The sequence below is a fragment of the Lynx canadensis genome, chromosome A3, assembly GCF_007474595.2.
Source record: "Lynx canadensis isolate LIC74 chromosome A3, mLynCan4.pri.v2, whole genome shotgun sequence".
Classification (NCBI taxonomy): Eukaryota; Metazoa; Chordata; class Mammalia; order Carnivora; family Felidae; genus Lynx; species Lynx canadensis.
Genome location: NC_044305.1, coordinates 34,169,284 through 34,196,202, shown reverse-complemented (window position 1 = coordinate 34,196,202; position 26,919 = coordinate 34,169,284). Strand labels below are relative to the sequence as shown.

General features: G+C 37.5%; 1 protein-coding gene across 3 annotated transcripts in view; it reads right to left on the bottom strand.

Annotated features, from left to right (window-relative positions):
- The window catches only part of PLCB1 (phospholipase C beta 1), a 702,980-nt gene that overhangs the window by 202,249 nt on the left and 473,812 nt on the right, over positions 1–26,919 (bottom strand). For all 3 annotated transcript variants that reach the window (XM_030310083.1, XM_030310080.1, XM_030310081.1), the window contains exons 5-9: positions 18,226–18,305; positions 16,360–16,413; positions 15,165–15,240; positions 7,590–7,690; positions 6,008–6,174 (exon numbers count right to left, since the gene is read on the bottom strand). In XM_030310083.1, the coding sequence (XP_030165943.1) occupies positions 6,008–6,174; positions 7,590–7,690; positions 15,165–15,240; positions 16,360–16,413; positions 18,226–18,305 (478 nt within the window). The remainder of the gene's footprint in view (positions 1–6,007; positions 6,175–7,589; positions 7,691–15,164; positions 15,241–16,359; positions 16,414–18,225; positions 18,306–26,919) is intronic.

The following is a 26,919-nucleotide window of genomic DNA, read 5'->3' as shown; positions in this document are numbered from 1 at the left end:
GCTCACCTCCCCACACTGACACTCCTTTGATTTAGAAAGTTTGCTTGATTTCAATAACTGGCCATTTAGGCCACTTGTCTTTTCCTGATCTTATGTTTTAAATTCACCAGTAGAGTAAGCCCATGAAACCCCAGACACCCACCCTCAACCCCTATAAAAACAGAACCCAGACTTGTGAGTGTGCTTTCTCTATAAGTGATCTCCCTGTGTGGCCCCAAATGTATTGTGTGATTTTCAGGTCTTATAAGTAATAAATATCTATTTTTTTTCCCAAATTACCTGATGGTTGTTGCTTACGGGCATCTTGAAATCATAATAAGAACCACAAGTGCTGGTCCTACCACAATATTGGTTATTGATAAGCTGAGATCAACACGAAACACAGCTTGACTTTTTGTTCATATGCAACAATAAATTTCTTTCTGGGCTTCAATTTGAGTTAACTTTCTGTCATTTTTCTACTGAAGGAGTTCCACCTAATACTATGGTTGCAAGACTCCCAAGTCCAGTGCTACTTCTAGCACATTCTGGATGCTTCTTGCTATTGACAATAATGATATAATATAGTTCAATTTTAGGAGAGTCTAATGGATACATATATTTGTGTGTGTGTGTGTGTGTGTGTGTGTATACACAATAGTTATTTCTACTGATGTAATCATCAACATAGGTCTATTTAAGGCAAAATGCTCACTATACCTGAACTTCTATTTGCTTTGCCTGAAGCCAAATCCATTTGCTATTATTATTTTGAGTTCATTTTAACTATTAAACTATTAACTCAGTGAGTACTGATCAACTACTAAAAGAGATTATATAGCTCCATTTTGATGACTTAATTGCAACAAAGCAGGGAAGCTTTTGTACAGCACACCTTATAAAAATTTAAGAGGAAGAGCTACTGATAAAAAGGAATGTAGTTAGAAACATCTGGTAATATTATAATCTGATATATTAATTCAATTGCTTAACACATACTCATGAACACCTGCTCTTCACAGAAGGATAAAAATATGAAAAAACTCAACCATTTTCTCTGGGTTTGGTTTTTTTTTTAATGAATTTTTGCCTTCTTTTACAGACAGAACAGTTAAATCTAATCTTCAGTCTGTTACCTAAGGCATCATTTCATTCTTTTTCATGCTAATTTTACTCAATGCCTTCCTTCTACAGAGTGTAAGTGATTAAAAGAAAAGAAAAGAAAAGAAAAACTCTGGGAGACATTAGTCTTCCAACTGACATGCAGTACCCTTCGGTTTGGAAGAGGCAGGGGTCATTATGTATTTCTGTGTTAAGCATGGGTTAGCATTAAGCATTTTGTTCCAGTGCAAACAACATGGTTAGGAAGAAACATTCCTTGATCTGGGGCCATGGCATTCTTCAAAGTGTGATTTTCAATAGTAAAAATAAATTGAACTCCCTTGAGAACAGTATTTTCTGCAACAAGATTTAAACTTTTTCTTTGTGGAACCCAAATATGTGTACATTTGGCCTTACACTGCACAGAGACCCTGTGATTATTTATAACCAGTATATACATCTGCAGAAACAGAAATTCCAGCATGGAAATGTGGCCCACATGCCAATGACAGCAGGCCCACAAAGCGTCAAAGTCCATCATCCCTTCTGGAGTTTCATTTCACACATCTATGTTTAGTTATCTAACGTACGGTTTAAGCATTTGGGCTTTTGGCCATATTGGAAATTTTTCATTTAATTTTAGATTACCTTCTATGTAAAAATTACGTGAAGTGCATATAAAAACTAAACATTAGCATATGTCAACTTTGTGTAAAGTTTACTTGTTTTTTTTTTTTTTTTTTAATTTTTTTTTCCAACGTTTATTTATTTTTGGGACAGAGAGAGACAGAGCATGAACAGGGGAGGGGCAGAGAGAGAGGGAGACACAGAATCGGAAACAGGCTCCAGGCTCTGAGCCATCAGCCCAGAGCCTGACGCGGGGCTCGAACTCACAGACTGTGAGATCGTGACCTGGCTGAAGTCGGACGCTTAACCGACTGCGCCACCCAGGCGCCCCTAAAGTTTACTTGTTTAACACCTACTTAAAAAGAGTTTCTCAATAGCAGAGAATTTATTTATATTATTATTTATGTATATTGTGGATGCATCTTATTCTTAGCATTTTATAACAAATATAAGCAATATGGAAGTGCTTTTTTCAGATAATTTGAATTGAATCTGTAGGTCAATTTAACTAATGCTTGTGCACATTTGAGGAACCAATCAAAACAAAAGTAGCAGAAAAAATTATAATGTAATACACTGATTTTCTATCTTATTCTACCATATTTATGTTAAGTATACTTAGTAATATAAGCATATTAAAATGTACTATCATAATATAGTAATAATTAGTAATTGCAGTAATTATATCCTACTAATATAGTACTTATTTTCTTACATGTTTATTAATCAAAATGTATTAACTCGTTGACTGGAAGTTAAAAACTCTGCTCTCTAGAAGAGCATCTTGGTACAAGATCTCAGGTAAGTCATTTAACCTCAAAATTTTGGTTTGCTTTTTACAAAATAATAACGTACATTTTGAAAGTCACATAATGAATGAAAGTTAATTTTCTTGCAGATCCGTACCAGTCATCATATTGAAATTAAACAATACTTTCTTTTTTTTTCTTTTTTTTTTTTTTATTTGACGTTTATTTATTTTTGAGACATAGAGAGACAGAGCATGAACGGGGGAGGGTCAGAGAGAGAGGGAGACACAGAATCTGAAACAGGCTCCAGGCTCCGAGCTGTCAGCACAGAGCCCGATGCGGGGCTCGAACTCACGGACTGTGAGATCATGACCGGAGCCGAAGTCGGTCGCCCAACCGACTGAGCCACCCAGGCGCCCCTAAACAATACTTTCTTAAATTGTACTTTGTTAGATTTTATTTGCAGTTACCTTATAAATAAAGAAGATGCAACAAAAAAAAGTTTCTGAAAAACTCCTAGTCAAACATCCAATATTGTGAACAGCAAAACCAAATGTTAAAATTGATTTTCATCTTTGGAAAAAAATAATTAAAACTCTTAGTTATTAGCCAACTGAGGTCTAACTCAGCAATTTCTTAGTCCTACAAATAAAGATTTCAAAATCATTATCCTTTTGACAATGAAATAACAGTTAACACAATAAAATACTTTTCTCTAGTCTTTGTTCACATAGAGCTGAAGCAGTAAACTAAAGGACTCTCAAGTTCATTTTCTTACAGGCGTTTTTGGGCTAAGAAATGAAATCCACGATGAATGGATAAAGAAGATGTGAGATATATATATACATGTATACACACACACACACACACACACACACACAATGGAGTATTACTCGGCAATCAAAAAGAATGAAATCTTGCCATTTGCAACTACGTGGATGGAACTGGAGGGTATTATGCTAAGCGTAATTAGTCAGCCAGAGAAAGACAAATATCATATGACTTAACTCATATGAGGACTTTTAGACACAGAACAGATGAACATAAGGGAAGCAAAAGTAATATAAAAACAGAAAGGGGGACAAAACATAAGAGACTGTTAAATATGGAGAACAGAGAGTTATTGAAGGGGGTGTGGGAGGCGGGCTGGGCTAAATGGGTAAGGGGCATTAAGGGATCTACTCCTGAAATCATTGTTGCACTATATGCTAACTAACTTGGATGTAAATTAAAAAAAAGAAGAAAAAAAAAAAGAAATGAAATCCATGATTAAAAAAATCACATCAGGGCTGACATGGAGGCTTGTAATCCATATCAAAGGAAGTTGTAGAAAAAACCAAAATTACTATTTTACTTACTTATCTATCTATTTATTTATTTTAAACAGTTTGTTAGGTCTTCTTAATGTTTATTTATTCATTTTGAGAGAGAGAGAGAGCACCCATGTGAGTAGAGGAGGGGCAGAGAGAGAAAGAATCCTAAGCAGGCTCCATGTTCAGTGTGGAGCCTGACAAGGGGCTCAATCCCACGACCCTGGGATTATGACCTGAGCTGAAATCAAGAGTCAGACACTCAATTGACTGAGTTACCCAGGTGCCCCTATGTGCCTGTCGTGATTATGGAATTCATCGCTAGTGTTTCCATAAGACAGCACTGAATAAACTTGCAAATGCTAAGACATATCATCTTAATTTCCATTAGAATCAAAATCAGTTCTTCTAGGATTATAGAGTTTTACAATAATCTGTCACAAATTTTTCTCTTTGAGTCTTTTACTGCCTTCAGGTCATCAGAGGGTGATGGATGGAAGTGTCATATGCAGGCTGAGGCACGGACCATCTGCAGTGTGGTGTGAACAGTGGAGAGAGGGGCAAAGTTTGGTCTCTGAAGTGTCTTACTGGTTTCACGAAAGCTATTTGTTTCTTCTGTGTCACAGGCTAACCGTTTTTAGAGGTCTTGTTGGCTTTGTTATAACACTGTGCTAGTTATTTTTGGTGAAGTTCAGATTTCAGAAGGGAACTGTCAAGCTGCCCGGGCAAGAAATCTGCAAGGAGTTACTCTTTGCATAATGATAAGGAGAAATCCCATCTTTGTGGCTCTAGGGACTGAAGGGTGTCAGGAGTAACTAGGTTCAGGGGGGTGGGCCTGGCAATGCCGACACACACTGTTGATCACTAGTTTCCGTTAACAACCTCACCTTCATGGCAGTGACAGGGATGATGACAACAACAAAGGCAAAGTGCTTGACCAAGAAAATGAACAAAAACCACCCCCCCCAAAAAAAATTTCATCTGTAAGTTCCCAACTAGTAACATGCAGAATAAAATTAATGATAATAGTTTACTTTTATACTTAATTCATGCATTTTATTTTCATTTAGAGGACTACTTCCAGAATAAATGCAAAGGTTAAAAGACTTTTTAGTCTATTTTTATGATAACCATACTTATTAATGACACTGAGCTTGCTAGAGCTGTTTCTGTTACTTATGAACTGCCTGCGTATTAATATGCAATTAATTTCTTCTTAATAGTTGGTTAATTGTACTTTATTTTCCTCTCTATGGAATATCTAGGCAACGCACAATAACATCAGTAATAACACACCAGTTTTCTCGGTGAAGCTATTTCAGTCCAGGTGAGAACTGGTCTTGGTAGTAAAGAGAAAGCCGAAGGGCCTATTCAGGGACTGTGATGCCACATATAACTGAAAACTCCCAGCAAGTAAATCGTCAGGAACTTATTTTGTCAATTCATTTCTCCAGAATCAAAAACATAAATTTCTTAAGAACTTCCAGGCAACGTAGAACTATCTTTCTGATCAATTATTAGACTAATAAATTTTGCTATCAACGTTGATTAAAACAAATTTTTTTCATGTTTATTTATTTTTGAGAGAGAGAAAGACAGAGTACAAGTGGGGGAGATACAGACAGAGGGGAAGACACAGAATCCAAAGCAGGCTCCAGCCTCTGAACTGTCAGCACAGAGCCTGATGAGGGACTCGAACTCACGGATTGTGAGATCATGACCTAAGCCAGAGTTGGATGCTCAACTGACTGAGCCACCAGTCATCCCTGATTTTTTTGTTTTTTAGATAAAAGGCCAAATTTTGTATTTCTATAAGTGGAAAAATTCATCAGTAGGGTAAATTAGAATAAGACAAGGGTCTAATGGATTAAATAGTCTCTGTAGTTTTAAAGATTTAGGAAAAGTTATGGGTCGTTTTATAGAACTTCTAGAAATAGAGCCAAAAAGACAAACTTAAAGATATGGGATTTCTTGTTCAAGAAATATGCATTCAGTCACTAGGTAAATTTAAGATAAAACAAATGACATTTAAGAAAATGTTTTATGTACACATACACATAACCAGACACTGAAGTTTTAAAAAATTCTATCTCTAATTGAACCACTAGTGATTCAAGACAGAAAGGAAAGCAGGCATATAAACATGGGACCTAAATAGTCCTTGTTGTGGATACCTACAAAAGGTGACCCATTAACAATTAGAAACCAGCTTTCCTACAGTGTGGGGCAAAGTAGACTGACCTTTTTTGGCAAGGCTATCGTTGGGCTCATACTTCTCAATCAGTACTTGGACTTGCTCTTGCTTTAAAGGTGGGTAAAGTATTTCATTTAGCCGAGGATCTCGCTGCTTCAGGTTGATAAAATCCATCATCTGATCAACCGTAAGGTATGGTTTGCTTTTGGCACCACTAAAAGCAATTAAAAACCAAGAAATTAGAATATTTGTCTACAGAGTTTCATTCATATATTTGCATTTAGCTACAGGGAAATAAAACCCTGCCATACCTGGAAAGAGCAAGCTATCTTGAAATCCTATCTTGCCCTAAAAACGTGCTGCTCCGTCACAATTGCTGTATTCTATGGGATGCAAATATGTTTTGCAATCACTGCCACTAAATCACAATGGCCTTGAACCATACTGGATTCATAAGAAAATTCTGTTGCTTTTTCATTATAATTTAAGCTTAAGAGTTTTCTCCTTCTAAAGGGATTTTAAGGCAATTTTTAAAAAATAAAACATATTGCAAGTATGTTTTGCAATCACTGCCACTAAATCGCAATGGCCTTGAACCATACTGGATTCATAAGAAAATTCACAGAAGGAAAACACTGCATCTTGTGATTAAGGATGCACCACTTTCAACTGAACATAGAGGTATGGGTGTTTTGGTTTTTTTTATTATGATGCTAAATGTATGGTTTAGTCATCAAATTCCCATATCCCATTTAATTGTTTAGAGATGTATTTATTACTCATTACTAAAAAAAAAAAAAAAAGGTAAACAATCTGGGTACATTTTTCTTGTCAAAAGTTTTGTTTCAGCAAAAGTCTATAAATCTTCAACATAGTACGATCAAACTTCCCTTTTCAATCCTGTTGACAAACCCAAAGCAAGTTCAATGGTGCAAATATTGCTGATGTTCAATAAACAGTTAATGGCAATAAACATCACAAAGTGAGTATATCCTGCATCATTCTTAGCGCTGTTCGCTTGTCTTCCACATAATAAAAATCCTTATTTTGTCAATCAATTTGGGATTGATTTTCTATTGTCATGTAGATTTCAGTATACTAGGAAAGGTGAATTGCTGCTGCTCTGCATTTGCCCTGGTGTTTTGGTTTGTTTCTTTTATTTATTTTTTTCATTTATTTTTTTAAAGGAATGCCTATGAATTTTCTAAAATAGAAGCAAATGATTTTCAGCTGGGGAAGTTCTTAGCAATCCAAAGTTCTCATTTCACTAATGTGATTCAGAGACGTGACCTGACCGGTCCCCAGGTCAGAGTTCTTCCTGCACCATGGATATACCTCCACTGAGCCAAGATGCTGTGTTCTAGCCATAATCTTCAAATCAAACAGAGCCCCAGATGATTTGTAAACTAAGAACTAATCACAGCAACCTTTCACTCATTAGAAGCAGGGGTTGCACATGAGGGGTAGAAATGTTGGTGGTGTCCCAACAAATTACACACAAGAGCTGTTATCGTACACGGTGCATAAAGAGTTCTTCCATATCCCTCTATTGCTCAAAATCCTGCCTGAGCCACCCCGAGCACCTCTGCAAGCCGAGAAAAAGTGGGTTAAAAGAACGTGTTCTCTTACAATTCAGAAAAGATGTTATCAATTTCAGGTCGAGGGCAAAGGTTGTTCAGGAAAACTCTGTACACTTCTGGAGTGAAATCTTCTTGAGGTATTGAATCATTCTGGGAAATAAAGCAACATGGTCAGTAGAATGTCTTATTCTTTCTCTATCTTCCCCCCTCCCTGTTTTCTTGTCTCTCTTTTCCTTCCTGTTTCTCTCGGAGGTCAGGGTGAACATTCAGAAAACATCATGAGGCTAGCTGTAGAGTTCATTTGGACACTGGCTTTGAGGTATCAAAAGTCTAACTTTCTGTTGCTTTTTCATTATAATTTAAGCTTAAGAGTTTTCTCCTTCTAAAGGGATTTTAAGGCAATTTTTAAAGTACATTTACAAGTAAGTTAGACAGCACAAACAGGGTCTGTTTAGCAGATTTTCCTTTTAGGCATTTTTTTCTTTTTTAGTTTTAATCTTTTTAAAAAACTGTCATAAAGTATACATATCATAAAATTGGTCATTTTCACCATTTTTAACTGTTCAGTGGCATAAAGAGAAGTCACATTGTTTATGTGCTGTTTAGCAGATGTTTGAATGAATTCTTTTTTTTGAGGAGCAAAGAAACTCGAGACAGACATTTTCTTTTTTTTTTTTAAGTTTTTTTTTTTTTTTAATTTATTTTTGAAGGAGAGAGAGAGAGACAGAGCATGAGAGGGGGAGGAGCAGAGAGAGAGGGAAACACAGAATCCGAAGCAGGCTCCAGGCTCTGAGCTGTCAGCACAGAGCCTGATGCGGGGCTCAAACCCAAGAACTGTGAGATCATGACCTGAGCCGAAGTCAGTCAACCAACTGAGCCACCAGGTGCCCCGAGACAGACATTTTCAAAATGAAAACATAAATTCGAATTTTGTATCTTTTTTTTTTTTTTCAAACAATGTTCCTTCTGGCTTAAGTAATCTGATAAGTTGTAAAACAGTTTTTGTAAGTAGGACAGCACCAGTCATTATTTCTCACAGACTTTTCTTGGTCCTACTGTTTGGGAACCAAGTCATTGAGATAAAAAGTCATTTCTATGACTTATTTTTCTGTTTAGTCGGGCTGCCATGGAAACCGGAAGCATGTATTCAAGCCTTTGTTAACAGGAAGGACATTCTTCATGCTGCTTTCCTATTTCAGCTAAGTGTTTGTATAATTATTTTTATTTTCAAACCCTTAAACCAAAAACACCCCTTCCTTTTACCATATGCATATGTTTTGAAATGTACTTTTATTGAAATACCTAAAATTGTTGTCTGAAATTGTACACTGCTTGCTAACAGATAAAAGACCTTAGCTCACTACTTGGCAAACAGCAGGAGTCTCATATTTGTGGAATGAATGAATAAAATAATATTTCCTTTAGTAAATCCACTTATGGAGCAGGAACAAAATCTATTTTGCAAAACAGAACTTTGATATAACCAAACAACACATACAGCATTACACATAGCAAGGTCCATTAAGCAGCAATGATCCAAACCTCTTATTTTTTTTCTCCTTTCTTGCGTTAGTTTAAAAGCTCTTCCTCCTGGACTGGGTTTTGTCTTCCCTTCTGTGCTACCATTAGGTTTCACTGGTGTCATATTTCAACACTCTTTAACTGTATTGTGCTCCCGGCTGTATGGTTCCATTTCTTTCTAACCTGAAGAACTACACAAGCTAGGACCTGTGTGTTGTTTGTTAACTGCTGTGATTGCAGTGTGTAACATATAGTAAGTGCACAATAAATATTTACTAAGTAAATAAATGTAATTTATGAGAAAGGTGGAAGTTGATAGAATAGAATTCCCATAGGATAATCAGATTCAACTGAAGTCATTTATATAAGATTCCATACACATAATTTCAGACCATAATATGCTTTCCTAAAACTCTGACCATTGTTTATTTGCCAGCTATGAATTAGGACTTTCTATTAAAGAGAAAATATTAATGAGATAATCTCAATAAACACAATATTATTTTCATTGCCAGTTAGATGTATAGCACATAGGGAAAAAAAAACCCCATTCAATACAGCTGATTTTCTTTGTCTCATTTTTCTTTGCCCAACTTGACTGATGAGGATATCTTAAAGTCTTTGGTGTCTGTATAGGAAAATGGGAGAAGAAATAATTTGGAAACATGAGTTAAAATGAGCATCTATGAAAGCTAAACTGAAAGAATATAGGGGAGTTATTTTTGGAAAAGCTATGGACAAGTCTTACTTCCTTACATTTTAAACAGGGCTGAAATTCACAAATCTCATTCACATATTTTCTTTTCCTGGATCTCACAATTTGGTAAAGTGGATGTAACAGATTCATTTTGTCCCATCTGAGCAGGAGGAAGCTCTCGGCCTAACATTCTAAAGATCATGCCCACTATTCAAATACTCTTCTGCAATCTTGGACCACACTAGCTAGAGATGGTGTATTCTTTTTTTGTTTCCACAATCCACATTTATATATCTTCATTATAGCATCTATCATGCAGTTTTCCCCATATTTTTTATATGTCTGATTTTTTACTAGACTGAGTTTTTGAGTGGAGTGACTATCTCTTATTTAACTCTTTTGTGTCCTAAGCACACTGCCAGGCATTTAATAGCCACCTAATTAATGTTTGCTGGTGAACCCAGGATATGGGACCTGACCTTAGGTCTCCTGTCTTGTAGTCCAAGACTTGGCCCTTCACATCATGCTTCCAATACAAAACAGATCATCACTGATTATCTTTGCTATTGTTATAAGAAATTTCTGGAGGGAGGGGCATCTGGGTGGCTCAGTCAGTTAAGCTCCTGACTTCGGCTCAGGTCAAGATCTTGTAGTTTGTGAGTTTGAGCCCTGCGTGGGGGTCTGTGCGGACAGCTCAGAGCCTGGAGCCTGCTTCAGATTCTGTGTCTCCCTCTTTCTCTGCCCCTCCCCTTCTCATGCCACCTTAAAAAAAAAGAAAGAAAAAGAAATGTCCGGAAGGAAAACTAAGAAGGGTAATGTAGTCTGAATCAGGCCCATTTTTTCCAGAAAAGTATTGCAAACTTTAAAAATGAAGTTGCTTCAATTCCATGCTTGTATCCAAAGAATCTCAAAAGGGAAATTAAAAAAAAAAACCAAACCTCAATAGTAGTACTGGTAGCATTTGCATTTCCAGATTCCTTAGACATAGTTATCACATATTCACATACCAAATTAAAAACAGGAAAAGGAAAAAAAAAAACATATACATATGCATGTGAAAAAAATACTCAGAGGATAATAAGAACTAATATATATTGAGCACTTACTGTGTGCCATGCATACAGAACTTAAAAAAATTTTTAAATTTTTTAAATTTATTTTTGAGAAAGAGAGAGAGAGAAAGAGAGAGCAAGTGGAGGAGGGGCAGAGAGAGAGGGAGACAAAGGATTGAAGCAGGCTCCAGGCTCTGAGCTGTCAGCACAGAGTCTGATGCAGGGCTTGAACTCACAAACCAGGAGATCATGACCCGAGCCGAAGTCAGATGTTTAACCAACTGAGCCACCCAGGCACCCCCATGCACACAGAGCTTTACTTGTATGTTTTCATTTGATCCCGTGTCAACTCTATATGGTTGGCATGGCTAGTGACCCTTTTCAGATACAAACACTAGGGACATGGCAGGTTACAAAACTTGTCTAAGGTCCCAAGTGTGTGTGTGTGTGTGTGTGTGTGTGTGTGTAGGTGCTATGGCTTTGAACCCAGGTCACTTGATTCCATAAGTCACACTGTAATCCAGCAAACTAAATGTTCACATCAATTTATTCTTAATATTTTTGTTCTAAAGTTATAAGGCAAAAGTTGAGTTGGCCATACAGTACATGAAATAATCACAAGTAAATTACTCATAATAAACCAAATTCTTAGTGTAATTTAAAGACAGAATTTTGAGACAGAGTCACAGCTACATAAATGATTATATTTTTTATTTATAGGCTGGGTATAAGTCATAGGAGAAAGACAACATATTACAGTCATCCTGGGAGAAGTATTTTTACATTTTATTTATTGTATTCTCCAGTAATATTTACAGTATTCTTTAAATCCAAAATAGTTACTGTTTGCCTTAGCATTATATGTAAGTTCATAACTATAGTCAACTTTATTATTTAAAACTAATACAGTTGATCCTTAAACAATGCAGGAGCTTGGGGTCCCGACCCTCCATCACATGGTCAAAAATCCATGTGTAAATTTGACTCCCTCGCAAATTTTACTAACAACCTACTGTTGACTGGGAGCCTTCCTGATAACAGTAGTCGATCAACACAGATTTTGTGTATTATATATATTCTATCCTGTATTCTTACAATGACATAGCCTAGAGAAAGGAAAATATTACAAAGAAAATCACAAGGAAGAGAAAATACATTTATAGTACTGTACAGTATTTACTGAAAAAAAAATCTACATGTAAGTGGACCAGTGTGACTTAAATCTGTATTGTTCAGGGATCAACTACCCATTGATTTATTCCTATCTTGTTCATTACAGTGTCATTACAGTGTCAGTTCATTACAGTGTCAGTGCTAGGGGCACCTGGGTGGGTCAGTTGGTTAAGCGTCCGACTTCGGCTCAGGTCATGATTTCATGGGGTTCGTGAGCTCGAGCCCTGCGTGGGGCTCTGTGCTGCCAGCTCAGAGCCTGGAGCCTGCTTCGGATTCTGTGTCTCCCTCACTCTCTACCCCTCCCCCACTTGCACTCTGTCTCACTCTCTCTCAAAAATAAACATTAAAATTTTTTTTTTAAAAAGTGACAGTGCTATGCAGTGACTATAATACAAATCCAAATGTCACTGAACTATTTTCAAGTTAATAAGTCTTAAGTCAAAGGGAATTTGGTTCAAGAAAACCACTTTGAGTTCTCAAAACGTTTATGGGTAAAGTGGTAATTTTCTGAATATGGAAAGGTGTTCAAAGGTCTCCCTGGAAAATATGTTTGGGTTATTAATAGAAAGACAGTAATTGCTTTGTCTCTCTTTTTAGATACAGTGCTACTTTTTAACAATTAAGGTAACTTTGGCAAGCAACTGTAGTCTCTAAAGGAGTACCCTCTAAAGGAATGTGTTATTCCAGTGGTTCCAGTTGGCCAGGATACAACTTAAAGTGCATTAATTATTCCTAACAATGTGCACAAAGATAATGTTTAAAAAATCTCAACAGGATATCCACTGTGTTTCTGGTAAAGTACTATTTACAGAACACAATTAAATCTAGTCTGAACGACCACTGGCTCTGAAATGAGGCTCCCAAATATGCGGCCCTATCTACCATTTATGTCGCCTTTTCTTCTGTGGGGTGTTTGAAACACCTCTTGTCAGTATATCCAGAATCGTTTTGCTAATTAGTGTATTTTTTTTCTAGAATCACTGTTCTGTAGATATGAAATTACAAGGCTTTAAAATATATCAGTTCATGGAAACATTTATTTCCCAGCTCTTAACCTGTCTTTGGATTTTAGGTCTTTTTAAAGCATTCTAATTCTACAAGTCCCCCAAGTAAAGTATACTTTACTATACTATGAATAATGATCTTTTAAGACTTCATTATAGAGGCTGATTGTTTTTTTTTAATCTCCAATTTGTTTTCAGGAAATTGTCATAACATCTAATTTACTAAATATAAATATTTTTTTCATTTTTAACAAAACTCTTATTTGAATCTCATTTTCTTTTTAAAATATCTCCAGCTAATATTGGTCTGAAAGCATGATCCTATAGTAGACATAGTGGATTGTAAAAACTCAATTTATATTTATTGACTGAATTTTCAGTATCCAATTGTTTAGAAAATTGCAATTTACAGAGAATTGCTTGATGGATTTGATTTTCTATTCAGCGTCAATTTCTATTCTTTCTTTCCTTTAGCTAGATTTATAGTAAGTTAAAATTTTTGAGCATTATATTCACAAGATGTTATCCAGTAAAGGTAAAATCAAGAGTAATTGCAGAGGAAAAAAAATTTTCATGGTTTTCTAAATTCATCCTTCAAGGTTTTTTTTTTGTTTTTTTTTGTTTTGTTTTGTTTTGTTTTGTTTTTGTGCTTAAATGCAGAAGTCTTTGTCATTGTTATTAAGACCAGTAAATTCGTTCCAGCCTCAGGGTTTTAGCACATATCCTTTTCTTTTTCTGGACTGATTCTCCCTTATTCACAATGGTAGCACTCCATTCCTTTTGCTCACAGCAACACCCCCCCCACCCACTCATTTACATATATGTCAATCCACGTGTTTGAGGAGCACCCCCGGAAACTGTATGGTCCTTGGATGCTAGGACTATGTTTTGTTCACTAACACATTCTCAGGGCTTGAGGGCAGGTAGTATAAGAGCTCAAGAAATATTTGTTGAGCAATGATGGGACCTGAACTGGCACATCTTTCCTACCCCAAAGCATCTAGGAAAGAGCAACAATGAGCAAATTCGATCATTTCAGTTTACATATTCAACGGAAGGTTAGCATGTTTGGGGGAGCCTTTCCATGGCTCTGTCCAGGTTTGTAGCATCACCCACTTTTCCCACCTATAGCAGGAAACTCAGAATGGGGGAGCACTCTTCTTTTTCTTTCTGTTACCTATTGAAGTTCTTAATAAACTGCATTTTCCTAAAAAGTATTGACAATAAGAATGGGCTGTTACATTTAATAATAGCACTCAATACTTTTTCATAACTTAACAAGTTTAGGAATGGTTTCTCAACTTCATTCAGTGCAAACTGAACATTTCCAGAGTGTTTCAAGAGGCTAGAAGGTTCTTCCTATAGTTTAAGTGTTATCCTTGGGAAAGAGCTTACTTGTTGCTTAGATACTAGGATAAAAATAATTTGCAATAGAAAGGCGAGTTCTGCATATAGCCTGAGAAAAAGATTTTATATAATAGACTGCTCTCCCAGAAATAATGGTAACAAATCATTTTAGAGCCAGTTATATAGGACTGCACTGAAATGAAGGCAAATTATTTTAGGTGGGCAACATACATTGAGTGCCTTGAATGTGTTGGGTCTCTTCTCTCCTCTATCTTACCACCTTATGAGCAAAGTAGGCAGTCTCCAGATTCATTCTGCATCCCTCCATGCAAAAACTGTGTGAGCACAGCCCAGCAGAGAATGTAAATATATTTATTTATAAACATGTACTCTCATGTTAATTTCTTATTAACCTACAAGTCTTAAAACTAGACATTTTAAATGGTTAGAATAAGATGGATCGATATTTTAAATATCTTCCTAATCACAATCCATACTGATTAGCTAACGTCTCAATGGACATCAACAAAGGATTTGTTAATATGAGAAGTTTAAATTCTTAACAATAATACTTTTTGGCCCATATCTTTTTATATTAGATGTTTCTAAAAAATTACTATTTACAAAGAACAAGGATCTTTGTAGATAAAATATTGGGTTTATGGGAATGAAAGAAAATATAATTACAGTGGCCCCATATATTGTAAATATTAATATTAAGTCCTAAGGACTTCTTAAAAAATGTTTGGGTAATATGAGGGCAAGCTATATTTCAGTATGATTATTACAGCTGTTTAATACTACTAATTCCAGAAAAGCAACATGCTCACCCTTGAAGATGGAAGACTACAAGCCTCTAAAGCAGTTTCAACTCGCTTCCGGTCTGCTGAGAACAAGCGGTATATGCTGTGAAATGAAGTCACAACACATGAGATATGGACCACACACTTACCGATGACACCCATTAGAAACATCCCATTGAATCAAACCTCCTCGTCATTCATCTTTTAAGAATTAAAATATATGCATTGCTTCATGCATCTGCATATATGTTCTAAAAAAGATCTATGTATGTGCTTTTCAAAATCACAACATCTAATATAAAATCAACCTTTTGAGGCAAAGGTGATGACCCAATGAAAAACCATGGCACTAAGTAGCCTCTAATATTAAGTACTTAAATAAATCCTTGATAACTCTTTCTCTTTTGCTGCTACCTATTGCTCTAAAGGTGTAGGTTATTAATATTATTAGTAAATAATGAATTACTCTTAATAATAATAATAATAATAATAATTTAACATTGTTATGAATAAGAGCCTACCAGTAAGTCAAAGGTTAAAGACTAAGGACGTATTTCCTTTGGTCAGTAATTTGGTTTTAAAAAATAAAATTTATGTGCATCAGCTATACTTCAATAAAAGAGAGGTCAATTTATTAACAAAATAATATTTAAGTACTGCATTAAAACTGGATTTTATTCAATAATTTGAATTTATGGATTCTATTGAAACATGACAAAATCTAGCATCCAGAGCCCACTGGTCCCACAAGGAATATGGTAGAGGTGAGCTGTCATTGTCTCCTCTAGATAAGTTTTACTCTAGTTCTTCCCACTCCTGGCCTGCATCATCATGTAAGTTCCCTGCCTGGTTTCTGTTGACATTTGAGTTTGCAGCTCCTCCTTCAAGGCTAGCGTCATCTTGGTAGAAAGAGGCATTGAAGTTGCCCAATTTCTATTCCTAGAATAGATCTGAATCTCAGATGGCCTTTTGGGTTTAGCAGTAAGGTTTCCCACCCTTTCTACCCACTTCCTGCTTTGTTGTTTCTTGAAAATGATGCCACAGGAAAATCCCTATGAGGAAACTAGCTGCATTGACATGAACATGGAGCATGAGGGAGAACAAGGTTACCATGCATTTTCAGGCTCCCATTGGGCCAGTGGATAAATGAAACAGAGCCATGGCATGGAGTCAAATCTTTGAGAAAAGCACATGAACACTGGGAAGGGCTCCCGAAGCTTACTTTTTGAGAGGAATGCGCCCTTCTGGAGTGACTTGCAGCTTAAGCTTCGTATAGCTGTTGGAGAAGCAGAAAAACAAGTGTTTAATCTTTAAAATGCTTTCTATTAAGGAATAAAATACATAGAAAAGGGCTGATGCCTATGTACAGTTTACTGAATCTTACAAACTGTTTAGGTCTCTGCAATCAGTACCCAGATCAAGAACTAGAACATGATCACCTTAGCAACATCCCAGAAGCTCCTCTAGTGCCCCTTTCCAGAGCCCAGTCCCCAAAATGGAACCATTATTGTGACTTTAAACAACATAGATTTCATTTTAGCCTGTTTTGCACTTTATATAAATGGAATAACATTCTTTTGTGTCTGGCTTCTCATATTTTTGAGATCCATCCTTATTTTTCGCTTATAGTTGTAGATCATTTACTCTCATTGTTGCAAAGTATTCCATTGTGTCAATACAACTACTGTATTTACCTCTTCAACTGCTTATGGACATATGGATAGAGAGAGAGCAACAGAAATTTTGAATGCTGCTCATGGGTGTGTGGATTGGGATTACCACTTTAGGAAACTGCACATGCTATGACCCATCAATCCCATATCTAGATATCTATGCAACAGAAATGGTTATAACATGTTCATCAAAAGGCATGTTCTAGAATGCCCATAGCAGCTATTCATAGGGATACACTTGTTTGAAAGGGATATCCGAAATAGACAATGATTAGCCAATTAGATGTTTTACTAGCTATAACATGCTATGTTTCAGATACAATGTCTTCTTTATCTGTGTCCTCTTCCACTAACTCTACCTGGTACATTAGATGTTCTAGAAAGTTCTCATAGATGAAGGGCGATAAACTCAAAGACAGTAAAAAGAGAGAAGAAAGGCAGCGGGTAGGGAGAGGCATTAGAAAGGTCATCAAGGTGACAAACTAGAGAGGAGATGATCAGATGAAAAAGCATTTAAGTAATGACCTGTGCAGTATTAACAGTAAAAGCAATTCATAGAAGAGTAAGAAAGAAATGTAGGCTGGAGTCTTAGGTCTGGAATGGTGGGTATGTCTTACAGAAGAACAGGGAAAAGAGAAAGTTAATAAGTAAACAGAGGACCACCTAGTAATGTTTCTGCTTGTGGTTTTGATTTCAAGGCTTTCCAACCCCCTGGACATCCATAGCCTCCAAAGTGAACACAGCAAATTTTCCTTGCTGCTCATCTGGCAAAAATCATTATTTTCCTTGGTCAAATTATTTTTAGAAAGACTGTGTAATTCCAGGGCGATTGAGTAATCTTGTTTTGCTTGTCTTTCCTCCTCCTTTTCATTCTGTGCCTTCCTCTGCATCTTTTCTCTTTCTCCTTTCTTACTAACACTTTCTGGGATCTGTGGGCAAGAATCAGGACATCAGTTTATGACTTAAGTAGGCAGGGAAGTTATTATAGAATCTATCAGAGATCTAAGACTCTAGAGAAATGAGTCCTGTATGTTGTTCTTTTCCTTCTTCAGATAAATAATTGATATGACACAGGCATATGTATGTAGAAGCAGAGGACCCTCTGAAATTAATAATTTTTGGTTCTGAACACAGCTGCCAGGATTTGGACGTGTTTCCTTATTGTGTGTCAAAGGCATTGACATTCAGGAGAGCTCAGCCTAACACGGATGTGCAGCTTGGAGGAAAGAGCAATCTTTCTTGGAAGTTTACCAATTCTAAACACTGGAGGTATCAGTTCTCTAACAAATCCCAAAGGGAAGTTTATGTTTATCAATGTAAGAAGCCAGTGCAGCATAAACAAAAAACTCACAAAGGAGAAAGGAAACTGACTCAGAAGAAGCAACACCCTTAGCAATAAAATTAGGGCTACTTACGCTTTTTCCAGAAATGCGTCTCTGGACATGTTTTGGGCCAGCAGGTTTGTTGCCAAACTGAAAACCTCATTTGTCCATTCCTGAAAGATGTAAATCACACTTGCATTAGCTTGCATACTGTACAGCCTCTAGACACATGTTTTTAGCTAGGCTACCAGGAAGACAAATTAGTTCAATCTGTATGCCTTAGGGACTTTTTCCTTTTCTTTTTTCTTTTCTTTTCTTTCCTTTACTTGTCTTCTTTCTCTCTTTCTTTCTTTTTTATAAAAATGACATAATTAAATTTAAAGCCCTGAGTAACTGCTCCTTTTGAAGGAAATGTTCTTCTCACATAAACAAAATTTTGTCTGCTTTTAAAAATCCTTACTGATAGAAAACTGGTATGTTGCCTTTCAGTAACCAAGTACTTTTACTAGTTTCCTAGCATTGTAAAGAGAGAAAGAGTTACCGAAGAGTTTAAGATAGAGTCAAATATATTTTCAACGCACCTGTAAATGTAATCTTCCTACTTTGCTACTCAAGCCAAAGCAGCTATACCAGGGAACTTTAAAATGTTAGTTATATAGTTCTACAAGTTCTTAAAATCAGTTGCAGTCACAAAGTCATACTGTATACCATACTCTGTCTCCCCAGCAATTCTAGCAGCCTCTCACTACTCCCCTAATCCAATCCCTACCTCACACTGCTCACCAGTGTTCTCACTTGGCTTCCAAGAAAACAGAAAAGAATAAATCTACAAAAAAAGTTGAAGTTCCATTCTGGGTGATAATTTTGAACACAGAATTAACATTGTGCATCCACTCTACCCCCCCCCCCAATTCTTTAAGAGAAGAGGACATGAGAGCTAAGAAACTGTGGTTTTTTAGTTCAACAGCTTTTCCATCTAGTTTATTTCTACTTTGTTTTGTTGGTCTTCCGTATTTTGCCTTCTGACTTAAGGTATTGATAATATACCATCATGTAATACAGTAACATTTTAGATAGGACTTGGGGTATAGAGTGGTGAAGAAGGAAGAAGGAAGAAGGAATTCTAAGTAAAGAAAACTGTCTGGGAGAAGAATCAGAGGTAAGACTTAGAATGGTGAGTAGTCTCATAGGAATTGCAAAAAATAAGGGTAGTTGCAGTGAAAAAAAGGAAAGTTGGGGCAGAGTATGGAGAGCATTTAATGTCTGTTGAGGTATCCAGAGAGAATCTAGCAAGAAATTCCATAGCACTGAAGGCCTTTTTTAGGGTGAGAGAGGAGGAGAGCCGAGGCTGGATTGTGCGTTAGGGGGATTATCTCTTTCTTGGCCATGTGGAGAATGGAGTTGAGGCTGAGAAACCAAAAAGAAGGAACTCAGCTAGGAAGCTATCCCAGTTTAGGAGGTAATTTTGGAGGCCTTGAACTCTATACACTATTGGTGGAAGACTTGGAAGATGTGACCCAGAGTAACTGTGAGGGAAGGAAAATAGCTGACCACGAAATTTCATGTATAAGCAAATAAGCACTGGAATAACTCTTTAATAGCTTTAAAATAAATTTCCTCAAATTTGATCATTTTAAACTAAGAGTAATTACCTACTGGCCCTGGTTTTTACAATATGCTTCTTGTATAATATTTTCTGAGCTAAAGGTCAGACTTTAGACATTTCTACCTCCATGGCAACTTTACGCATCAGTGAAAGTATCTGTAATTGAGGTCAATGTACCATATCATATGTTTACTAAGGGGCCAATTCCATACCAGAAATAGGTACAGTGAAGGCATTATGAAGAGTTGGGGAAACTTAACTGGGTCTGACCTTCTAGGTTGAAAGATAAGATCTCTATTATAGCCAGCCCAATAGAAATACAACATCAGCTATGTATGTAATTTAAATTTTTCTATTCGCCACATTAATAAATTTAGAAACAAACAGGTGAAGCTAATTTTAAATAAATATTTTTAATGTTATTTATTTTTGAGAGAGAGAGACAGAGTGGGAACAGGGAAGGAGCAGACAGAGAGGGAGACACAAAATCCAAAGCAGGCTCCAGGCTCTGAGCTGTCAGCACAAAGCCCAGTGTGGGGCTTGAACCCATGACTGTGAGATCATGATCTGAGCCAAAGTTGAATGCTTAATTGACTGAGCCACCCAGGCACCTCAAGCTAATTTTAGTAGTATATTTTATTTTAACTAATATTTCAAAAATATTAATCATGAAATCAACATAAAATGTAGCTATTTTATATTCTTTTTTAAAAAAAGTGTTTATTTCTTTATTTTGAGAGAGACAGAGAAAGTGTGAGCAATGGAGGGGCAGAGAGAGAGGGAGAAGGAGAATCCCAAGCAGGCTCCAAGCTCAGTGTGGACCCTGACATGGGGTTTGATCGTATGACATTGAGATCATGACCTGAGCTGAAATCAAGAGTCAGATGCTTAACTGACTGAGCTTCCCAGGTGCCCCTTGTACTCTTTTTGTGTACTTAGTCTTTGAAGTGAGGTATTGATTTTACACTGATAGCCCATCTCAATTTACATTGACAACCTTCCAAGTATTCACTAGCCACAGGTAGTGGGTGGCTGTGGCTGTGGCTGTAGCCTTTGGTCAGTGCCCATCTTCTAGATGCTTAGCTTTTTACAATGGGTCTTTTATAAAACCAGCCAAAGGATAGCATCATCACCACCCTCACTACACAGCCACGGTTAGCTAATTCAGAAAGTAAAGCACAATTTATTTTCATCACATTGTCAGAACGTGAACATCTAAATTTCTACGTGTGGAATTCCTAGAATTCATTGGCTTCCTGCAGCTCTTTGAGATATTCAAAAAATCTGACCCAGGCTAAACCAAAGATTCAGGGACTAAAGCAGTGATCAAGGGAACTTTAGAAATAACCCAACTCTTGCCTGGGTACTGGTTTCTGTCTCTATCATCCTGAGCTAAAACAGCACGTATCTTACTTTGGATTCCCCGGAAGCAGACCCTGAGCCAAGGACTGACGAGGAATGGGTTTATTATAAAGCGTTCCATGGCAAATTTATAGTGGACTGAGCAGGACTGAGAAGGTAAGAAGGTAGAAGGGTGTGACACGAAACAAACTCAGGCACATGGGAACTTTGGCCTTCTCCATCCTGATGTAGACCACACATCAAAGTTGAGTTTTGAGGGGCGCCTGGGTGGCGCAGTCGGTTAAGCGTCCGACTTCAGCCAGGTCACGATCTCGCGGTCCGGGAGTTCGAGCCCCGCATCAGGCTCTGGGCTGATGGCTCAGAGCCTGGAGCCTGTTTCCGATTCTGTGTCTCCCTCTCTCTCTGCCCCTCCCCCGTTCATTCTCTGTCTCTCTCTGTCCCAAAAATAAATAAACGTTGAAAAAAAAAAATTAAAAAAAAAAAAAAAGTTGAGTTTTGATGAAGAGCATAGAGCTGGAATGTGGCAGTCCCTGTGCCTGTTACTCTTGGTTAAGGGCTGCTGGAGGTGATGGAAATCCCCAGGTACTTCTGCTTTTCTTGATAGTACACAAAGGGGATTTCAGCATTCAGAAGGAACAGCCAACAGAGGCAAGGGTGCTGGCTGCTGGAAGTGAAAGCCATCAAGGTATTGTGTGTGAAGATGGAAAAGGATTGGAAAGGATATGGGCAGAGCACTGCTAGAGTCGGCTATGGCAGGATAACATATTTCAGAACTTTTGGGTACCAGAAGTAGCTACATTGTGTAGAGGATGTGCAACCAATGCCTTGAGGGAATTGATTCTCATATGTTCAGTGCTTCTGAAACTTGCATGTATATAGAAATCTCTGAGGGTCTTGCTGAAATGCAGAGGCTAATTCAGGAAGTCTGGGTAGGAGACAGAGAATGCACATCCCAAGTGAAGTCTATACTGATCCATGCTATGGGTAGCAAGGTTCTAGAGTAGACTTGCAGCACTGAGGGAAAGTTTGGTAGAAATGAAGGACTTTAAGCTCCACACCAGATCTTCAGACTCAGAATCCACATATTTTTCGAGAAACCCTTGTATTTTTTAGGCATACTGATGTTTGTTTTAGCATACTGCTAGGCCAGGAAGAGTATTTTGAGTAGTAATGTGTGCCAGGACCTGGTTTAGGAAACATTATTCTAATCTTTGTCTACTTGCTCCCCAAGCAAATAAAGAAATTATTTTGGTTATTTGTTTTAGAATAACCAAAGAGATCTCACAGCTGCGCTAAGAACAGCCTGCCTAAAAAGACATGGCCAAAGTCGCTGAAAGCAGCCTTGGCTCTTCCTGAGATATGGCATATGCTTTGCTGCAGGATAGACTGATCCCACCCTGGCAGTGTTCTCATAAATTCAACACTGGGCCCTGGTGAGTTTGGCACTGGAAGGACAGCTTCTAATTTTAATCTGGAGGGTTTGTTTTTCCACTTTCATAGACAAGGTTCTGATGATTGCCACTAAGTTTGGCCCAACTTCTGCTGTTTCAACCCTGAAGCTTCTTAAATGATGTTTTCTGTCCTATGATCAGTCTTTTCCCATGAAGGGGACAACAGAGACCTGAACTAGATAGAGATCTGAACTAGTTGATCTGAAGGTCAACTTCCATGGAATTTCATCTGGAGTTTAAATGCACCTGTTTGTGTCTTAACATATGCAAGACTGTTTCTGAAATTCCCTCACCATCCCCGCCTCCACACCCCACCCCTGCCAGAGGTTCTGGTGCACTTACTGTAAGAGCCAGTCTTGACACCATTATGGATACAAAGTTTCCCTACCGGGTCACAAAGTTAAGGCACTTGCATTTCTAAAGGCATTTCAGTTCTGCCATTCTTGGCACAGGATTTAGGTGTTTGCTTAATGCTGCCAACAATTGTTTCACAATTGTCCATTACTCTTAAAAGTACTGTTCGAGTGTTTACTATGCACTGACCTAGGTCCCTTGCAATAATACTGTCATTAGTTCTCACAACAATTCTCTAGGAGGTAGGTACTGTTACTAGCCTCATTTTACAGAGGAGGATTCAAAGTTACAAAGCACTTGTGAATTACATTCTCAGGGCTAATAAAAGTCACAGTTTGGGATTAGATCACTAGTTTCTTGGGCTCCAAACCCTGTACTCTCAGATATTGTGCTCTCTGTCATTTTGTTCTAGAAAATTTTAAGGTGGCTGATACAGTTAAACAAGATGAAAAAGACAAGTAAATCCACTTAAATGTATTCCATATAAAACAGTGACTCAGCATTTACCAGGGGCTAGTCTAGGCATTTGGCAAATAATTAGCTCACTGAATCCTCACAAGCACTGTAGGAGATAAATTCTGTTACTACCACCCCATTTGTATAAATGAGAAAGCTAAGGTGATCAATAATTGGCATAAGGTCACACAGCTCATTATAGGCACCCCTGAGATTTGAACCCAGGACATTTGGCCCTGGAATCTGTATACCTTACTGCTGTACTATGATGATGAAGCAACCTATGGAGTTTATGAACTAAACGCCTTATCGACATGCTATAATGATGAAATTAGAGGAGAAATGATAAGATGGAGACAGGGGTGAGCCCAGTCACAGAGTACAGGTCTGAAGTCTTGGAATTTTGATAGAAGTGGGTCACAAATTCTACTCACACTTGCTTTAACCAATGTAAGGAGAGATCCAATCACAAATGCTCGACCCTTGCCCTAGATGCAAATGCCATTCATGAAGCAGTTCAACCATAATGACTAGTTCTGAGAACAGAGAGAAATTTCTCCCTTTGGCATTCACACTCTTAACTTCTTGGCCTAACTTTTGCTGCAAGGGATACACAGGCAAAGACAGAGGGTTCTGGAAGAAATAGAATTCTTGCAGCTGTTTCTCCTCCCAAGGTTCAGAGTTATGTTATCTTTAAAACTTTAATGTATTTGTTCTAATCTTTTTTTTCAGTATTATGTATTTTTCTTACACATAAAAATACAGAGAATAGTTTAAGTAACACAGATCAAAATGTAACAAATGTTAACACTGTGTCATATTTACTTCAGTACTTTTTGAAAAATATATCCTTAAGATTTTGCAGTACAGATTAATTCCACGCTGTGCTTCTCTCTAGTTTCATTCTTCTCCCTTTCTCCAGGACCAGACTCTATATTGATATCTGGATGTCAATACCACATCTATTTTCATGGGGGATAAATTAGGATTCAGCAAACTGAGGACTGAGGGTTAAAGCCAGCCTGTCACCTGTTTTTGTAAATAAAGTTTTATTGGAATACAGCCATGCTTGTGCATTTACTTATTGTCTATGGCTGTTTTCAGGCTACAATAGCAGAATTCAGTAGTTGTAAGAGAGTTTGAAAAGGGCAAATTATTTACTATCTGGCCCTATACAGAAAAAAGTTTGCTGGTCCCTGGTATGGACCCTTGTATATTTAAAATATTACATAAATCATATCATACTTTATGCATCTTTGGCCAGGGACTATTTGCAACCAATATTATATCTTTAAATGTATCCTTGCTTCTGCATGTGGTCTAGTTACTAATTTTACCTACGATACTATTCCACTATAGGAATGTATAATTTATTAATCCATTTTTTTATTGATGAACATTTATAGTTTTTTCCTTCAGAAAGTCTTGTTTGTACAAACCTATTTCTTATTGCTTTAAGCCACATCTGGGAGATTCTCTATCAATATAGAATATTGAATATATTCAATATTATGAATTCCTAGAATCCATGGATCTTCATCAGTACCAGATGCTGATACTTGCTCACCAAAATGATAAGGACACGATGTTCCCATTGGCAGTGTAGGGAAGCTTGCATTTTACCAAATGCTCAAAAACACCTGCTATTATTAGGCTTTCAGAAAATGTTCACAAATCTGATGGATGCAATGTGGGATCTTGTATGGTCTTAATAAACACCCCTGATTTACCAGGATAGTGGAGGATCATTTTATATGTGTTGGGGCTGTTCTACTTTTTCATTTCTGCAAATTTCCTGTTAACATTCTTGTTTTTAAAGCTTATTTATTTATTTTGAGAGAGAGAATCCCAAGGAAGCTCAGCGCTGTAGTGCAAAGCCTGATGTGGGGCTCAATCTCATGAACCATGAGATCCTGACCTGAGCTGAAATCAAAAGTTGGATACAACCGACTGAGCCACCCAAGTGCCCCCCTGTTAACATTCTTAACCCATCTTTCTTTTAGAGTATTTGTGCTCATTGTCTTTAAAAAGGGGAGAGATTTGTTTGTGGTTTGAGCTCAAGCACAGGCTGGTGGTCACTATCAGTCCTATTGAGAGAAACAAAGTGCCACACAGTGACTGCGTGTTGTAAATGGCACTCAGGGCATCATGGCATGCAAGGCATCCACCCAGACCATGGCTGTGACCTGATACCAAGCAGCTGGAGTCACACAGAAAAGGCAGACTGTAACCTCCGCCCTCTGAAACATGTCTTCATGCAGTGAGTTCTTTGGGAAAGAAAAATATTCTAAAAGGAATACTGAATACACATAAAAGTTATGAGTCAATGGTTACCCTAATAAAGTAAAAGGACTGACAAATGATAATAATCTAAAAGCAAGTACTTCCAAAGGGCCTCATTCGGATGCCTCAATCTCTCCATCTATCGTATTTAATCAAGTTTTAAAAGGTTTCTGGAATAAATAATACTTTACATAAGATATATTTTATTTGTGAGATATATGAAGGTCCTAACAATTTTAAATAGCTGTCCACCTAGTTTTCATTTTTTGGCAATCCCCCTACTGCCGTCACTGCTAACAGTATCATTCCCATTACCTCTGTTCAGAGGCAGGTAACGGTTTGGGATTTAAGTAAGAAGGGACATTGTGCAGCTCATTCAGAGTTGCATTGCCTGGCTGAGCACATTTCTCTCACTTACTGGCATGCATCAGAATTCATATCACTGAGCATTTGTCTTAATGGTACAGTAAAGAATCTTTTCACGGCAAAAGATGGTCTATGGGTTACTAAGGCTTTCATTAAAAGCAAAAAGGGGGGGCGCCTGGGTGGCGCAGTCGGTTAAGCGTCCGACTTCAGCCAGGTCACGATCTCGCGGTCTGTGAGTTCGAGCCCCGCGTCAGGCTCTGGGCTGATGGCTCAGAGCCTGGAGCCTGTTTCCGATTCTGTGTCTCCCTCTCTCTCTGCCCCTCCCCCGTTCATGCTCTGTCTCTCTCTGTCCCAAAAATAAATAAACGTTGAAAAAAAAAAAAAAAAAAAAAAAAACAAAAAGGGGGGGCGCCTGGGTGGCTCAGTTGGTTAAGCGTCCGACTTCAGCTAAGGTCACAATCTCGTGGTCCATGATTTCGAGCCCCGCGCCCGGCTCTGGGCTGATGGCTCGGAGCCTGGAGCCTGCTTCCGATTCTGTGTCTCCCTCTCTCTCTGCCCCTCCCCCGTTCATGCTCTGTCTCTCTCTGCCTCAAAAATAAATAAACGTTAAAAAAAATTAAAAAAAATAAAAGCAAAAAGGACTATTAGAGAAGTCACTGCATTAAATGATAGTATATCGAACATTTAGAATTTTGGTAAAATTTCTGGCACAGTTTCTCTTTTTTTAGGTGGCAGTGACAGTCTTATATCTTATAGTCAAAGTGTTCATCTCATCCTCAGCGAGAAATGGTTGTCAAATAAAATATAGCTATCAAAAGAAGACAAAAGACAGGGAGCATATTAGGATCCAGTATTATCACTATTGGGACACTAGAAAATTATATTACTCAAATGATGTAATATCAAGGA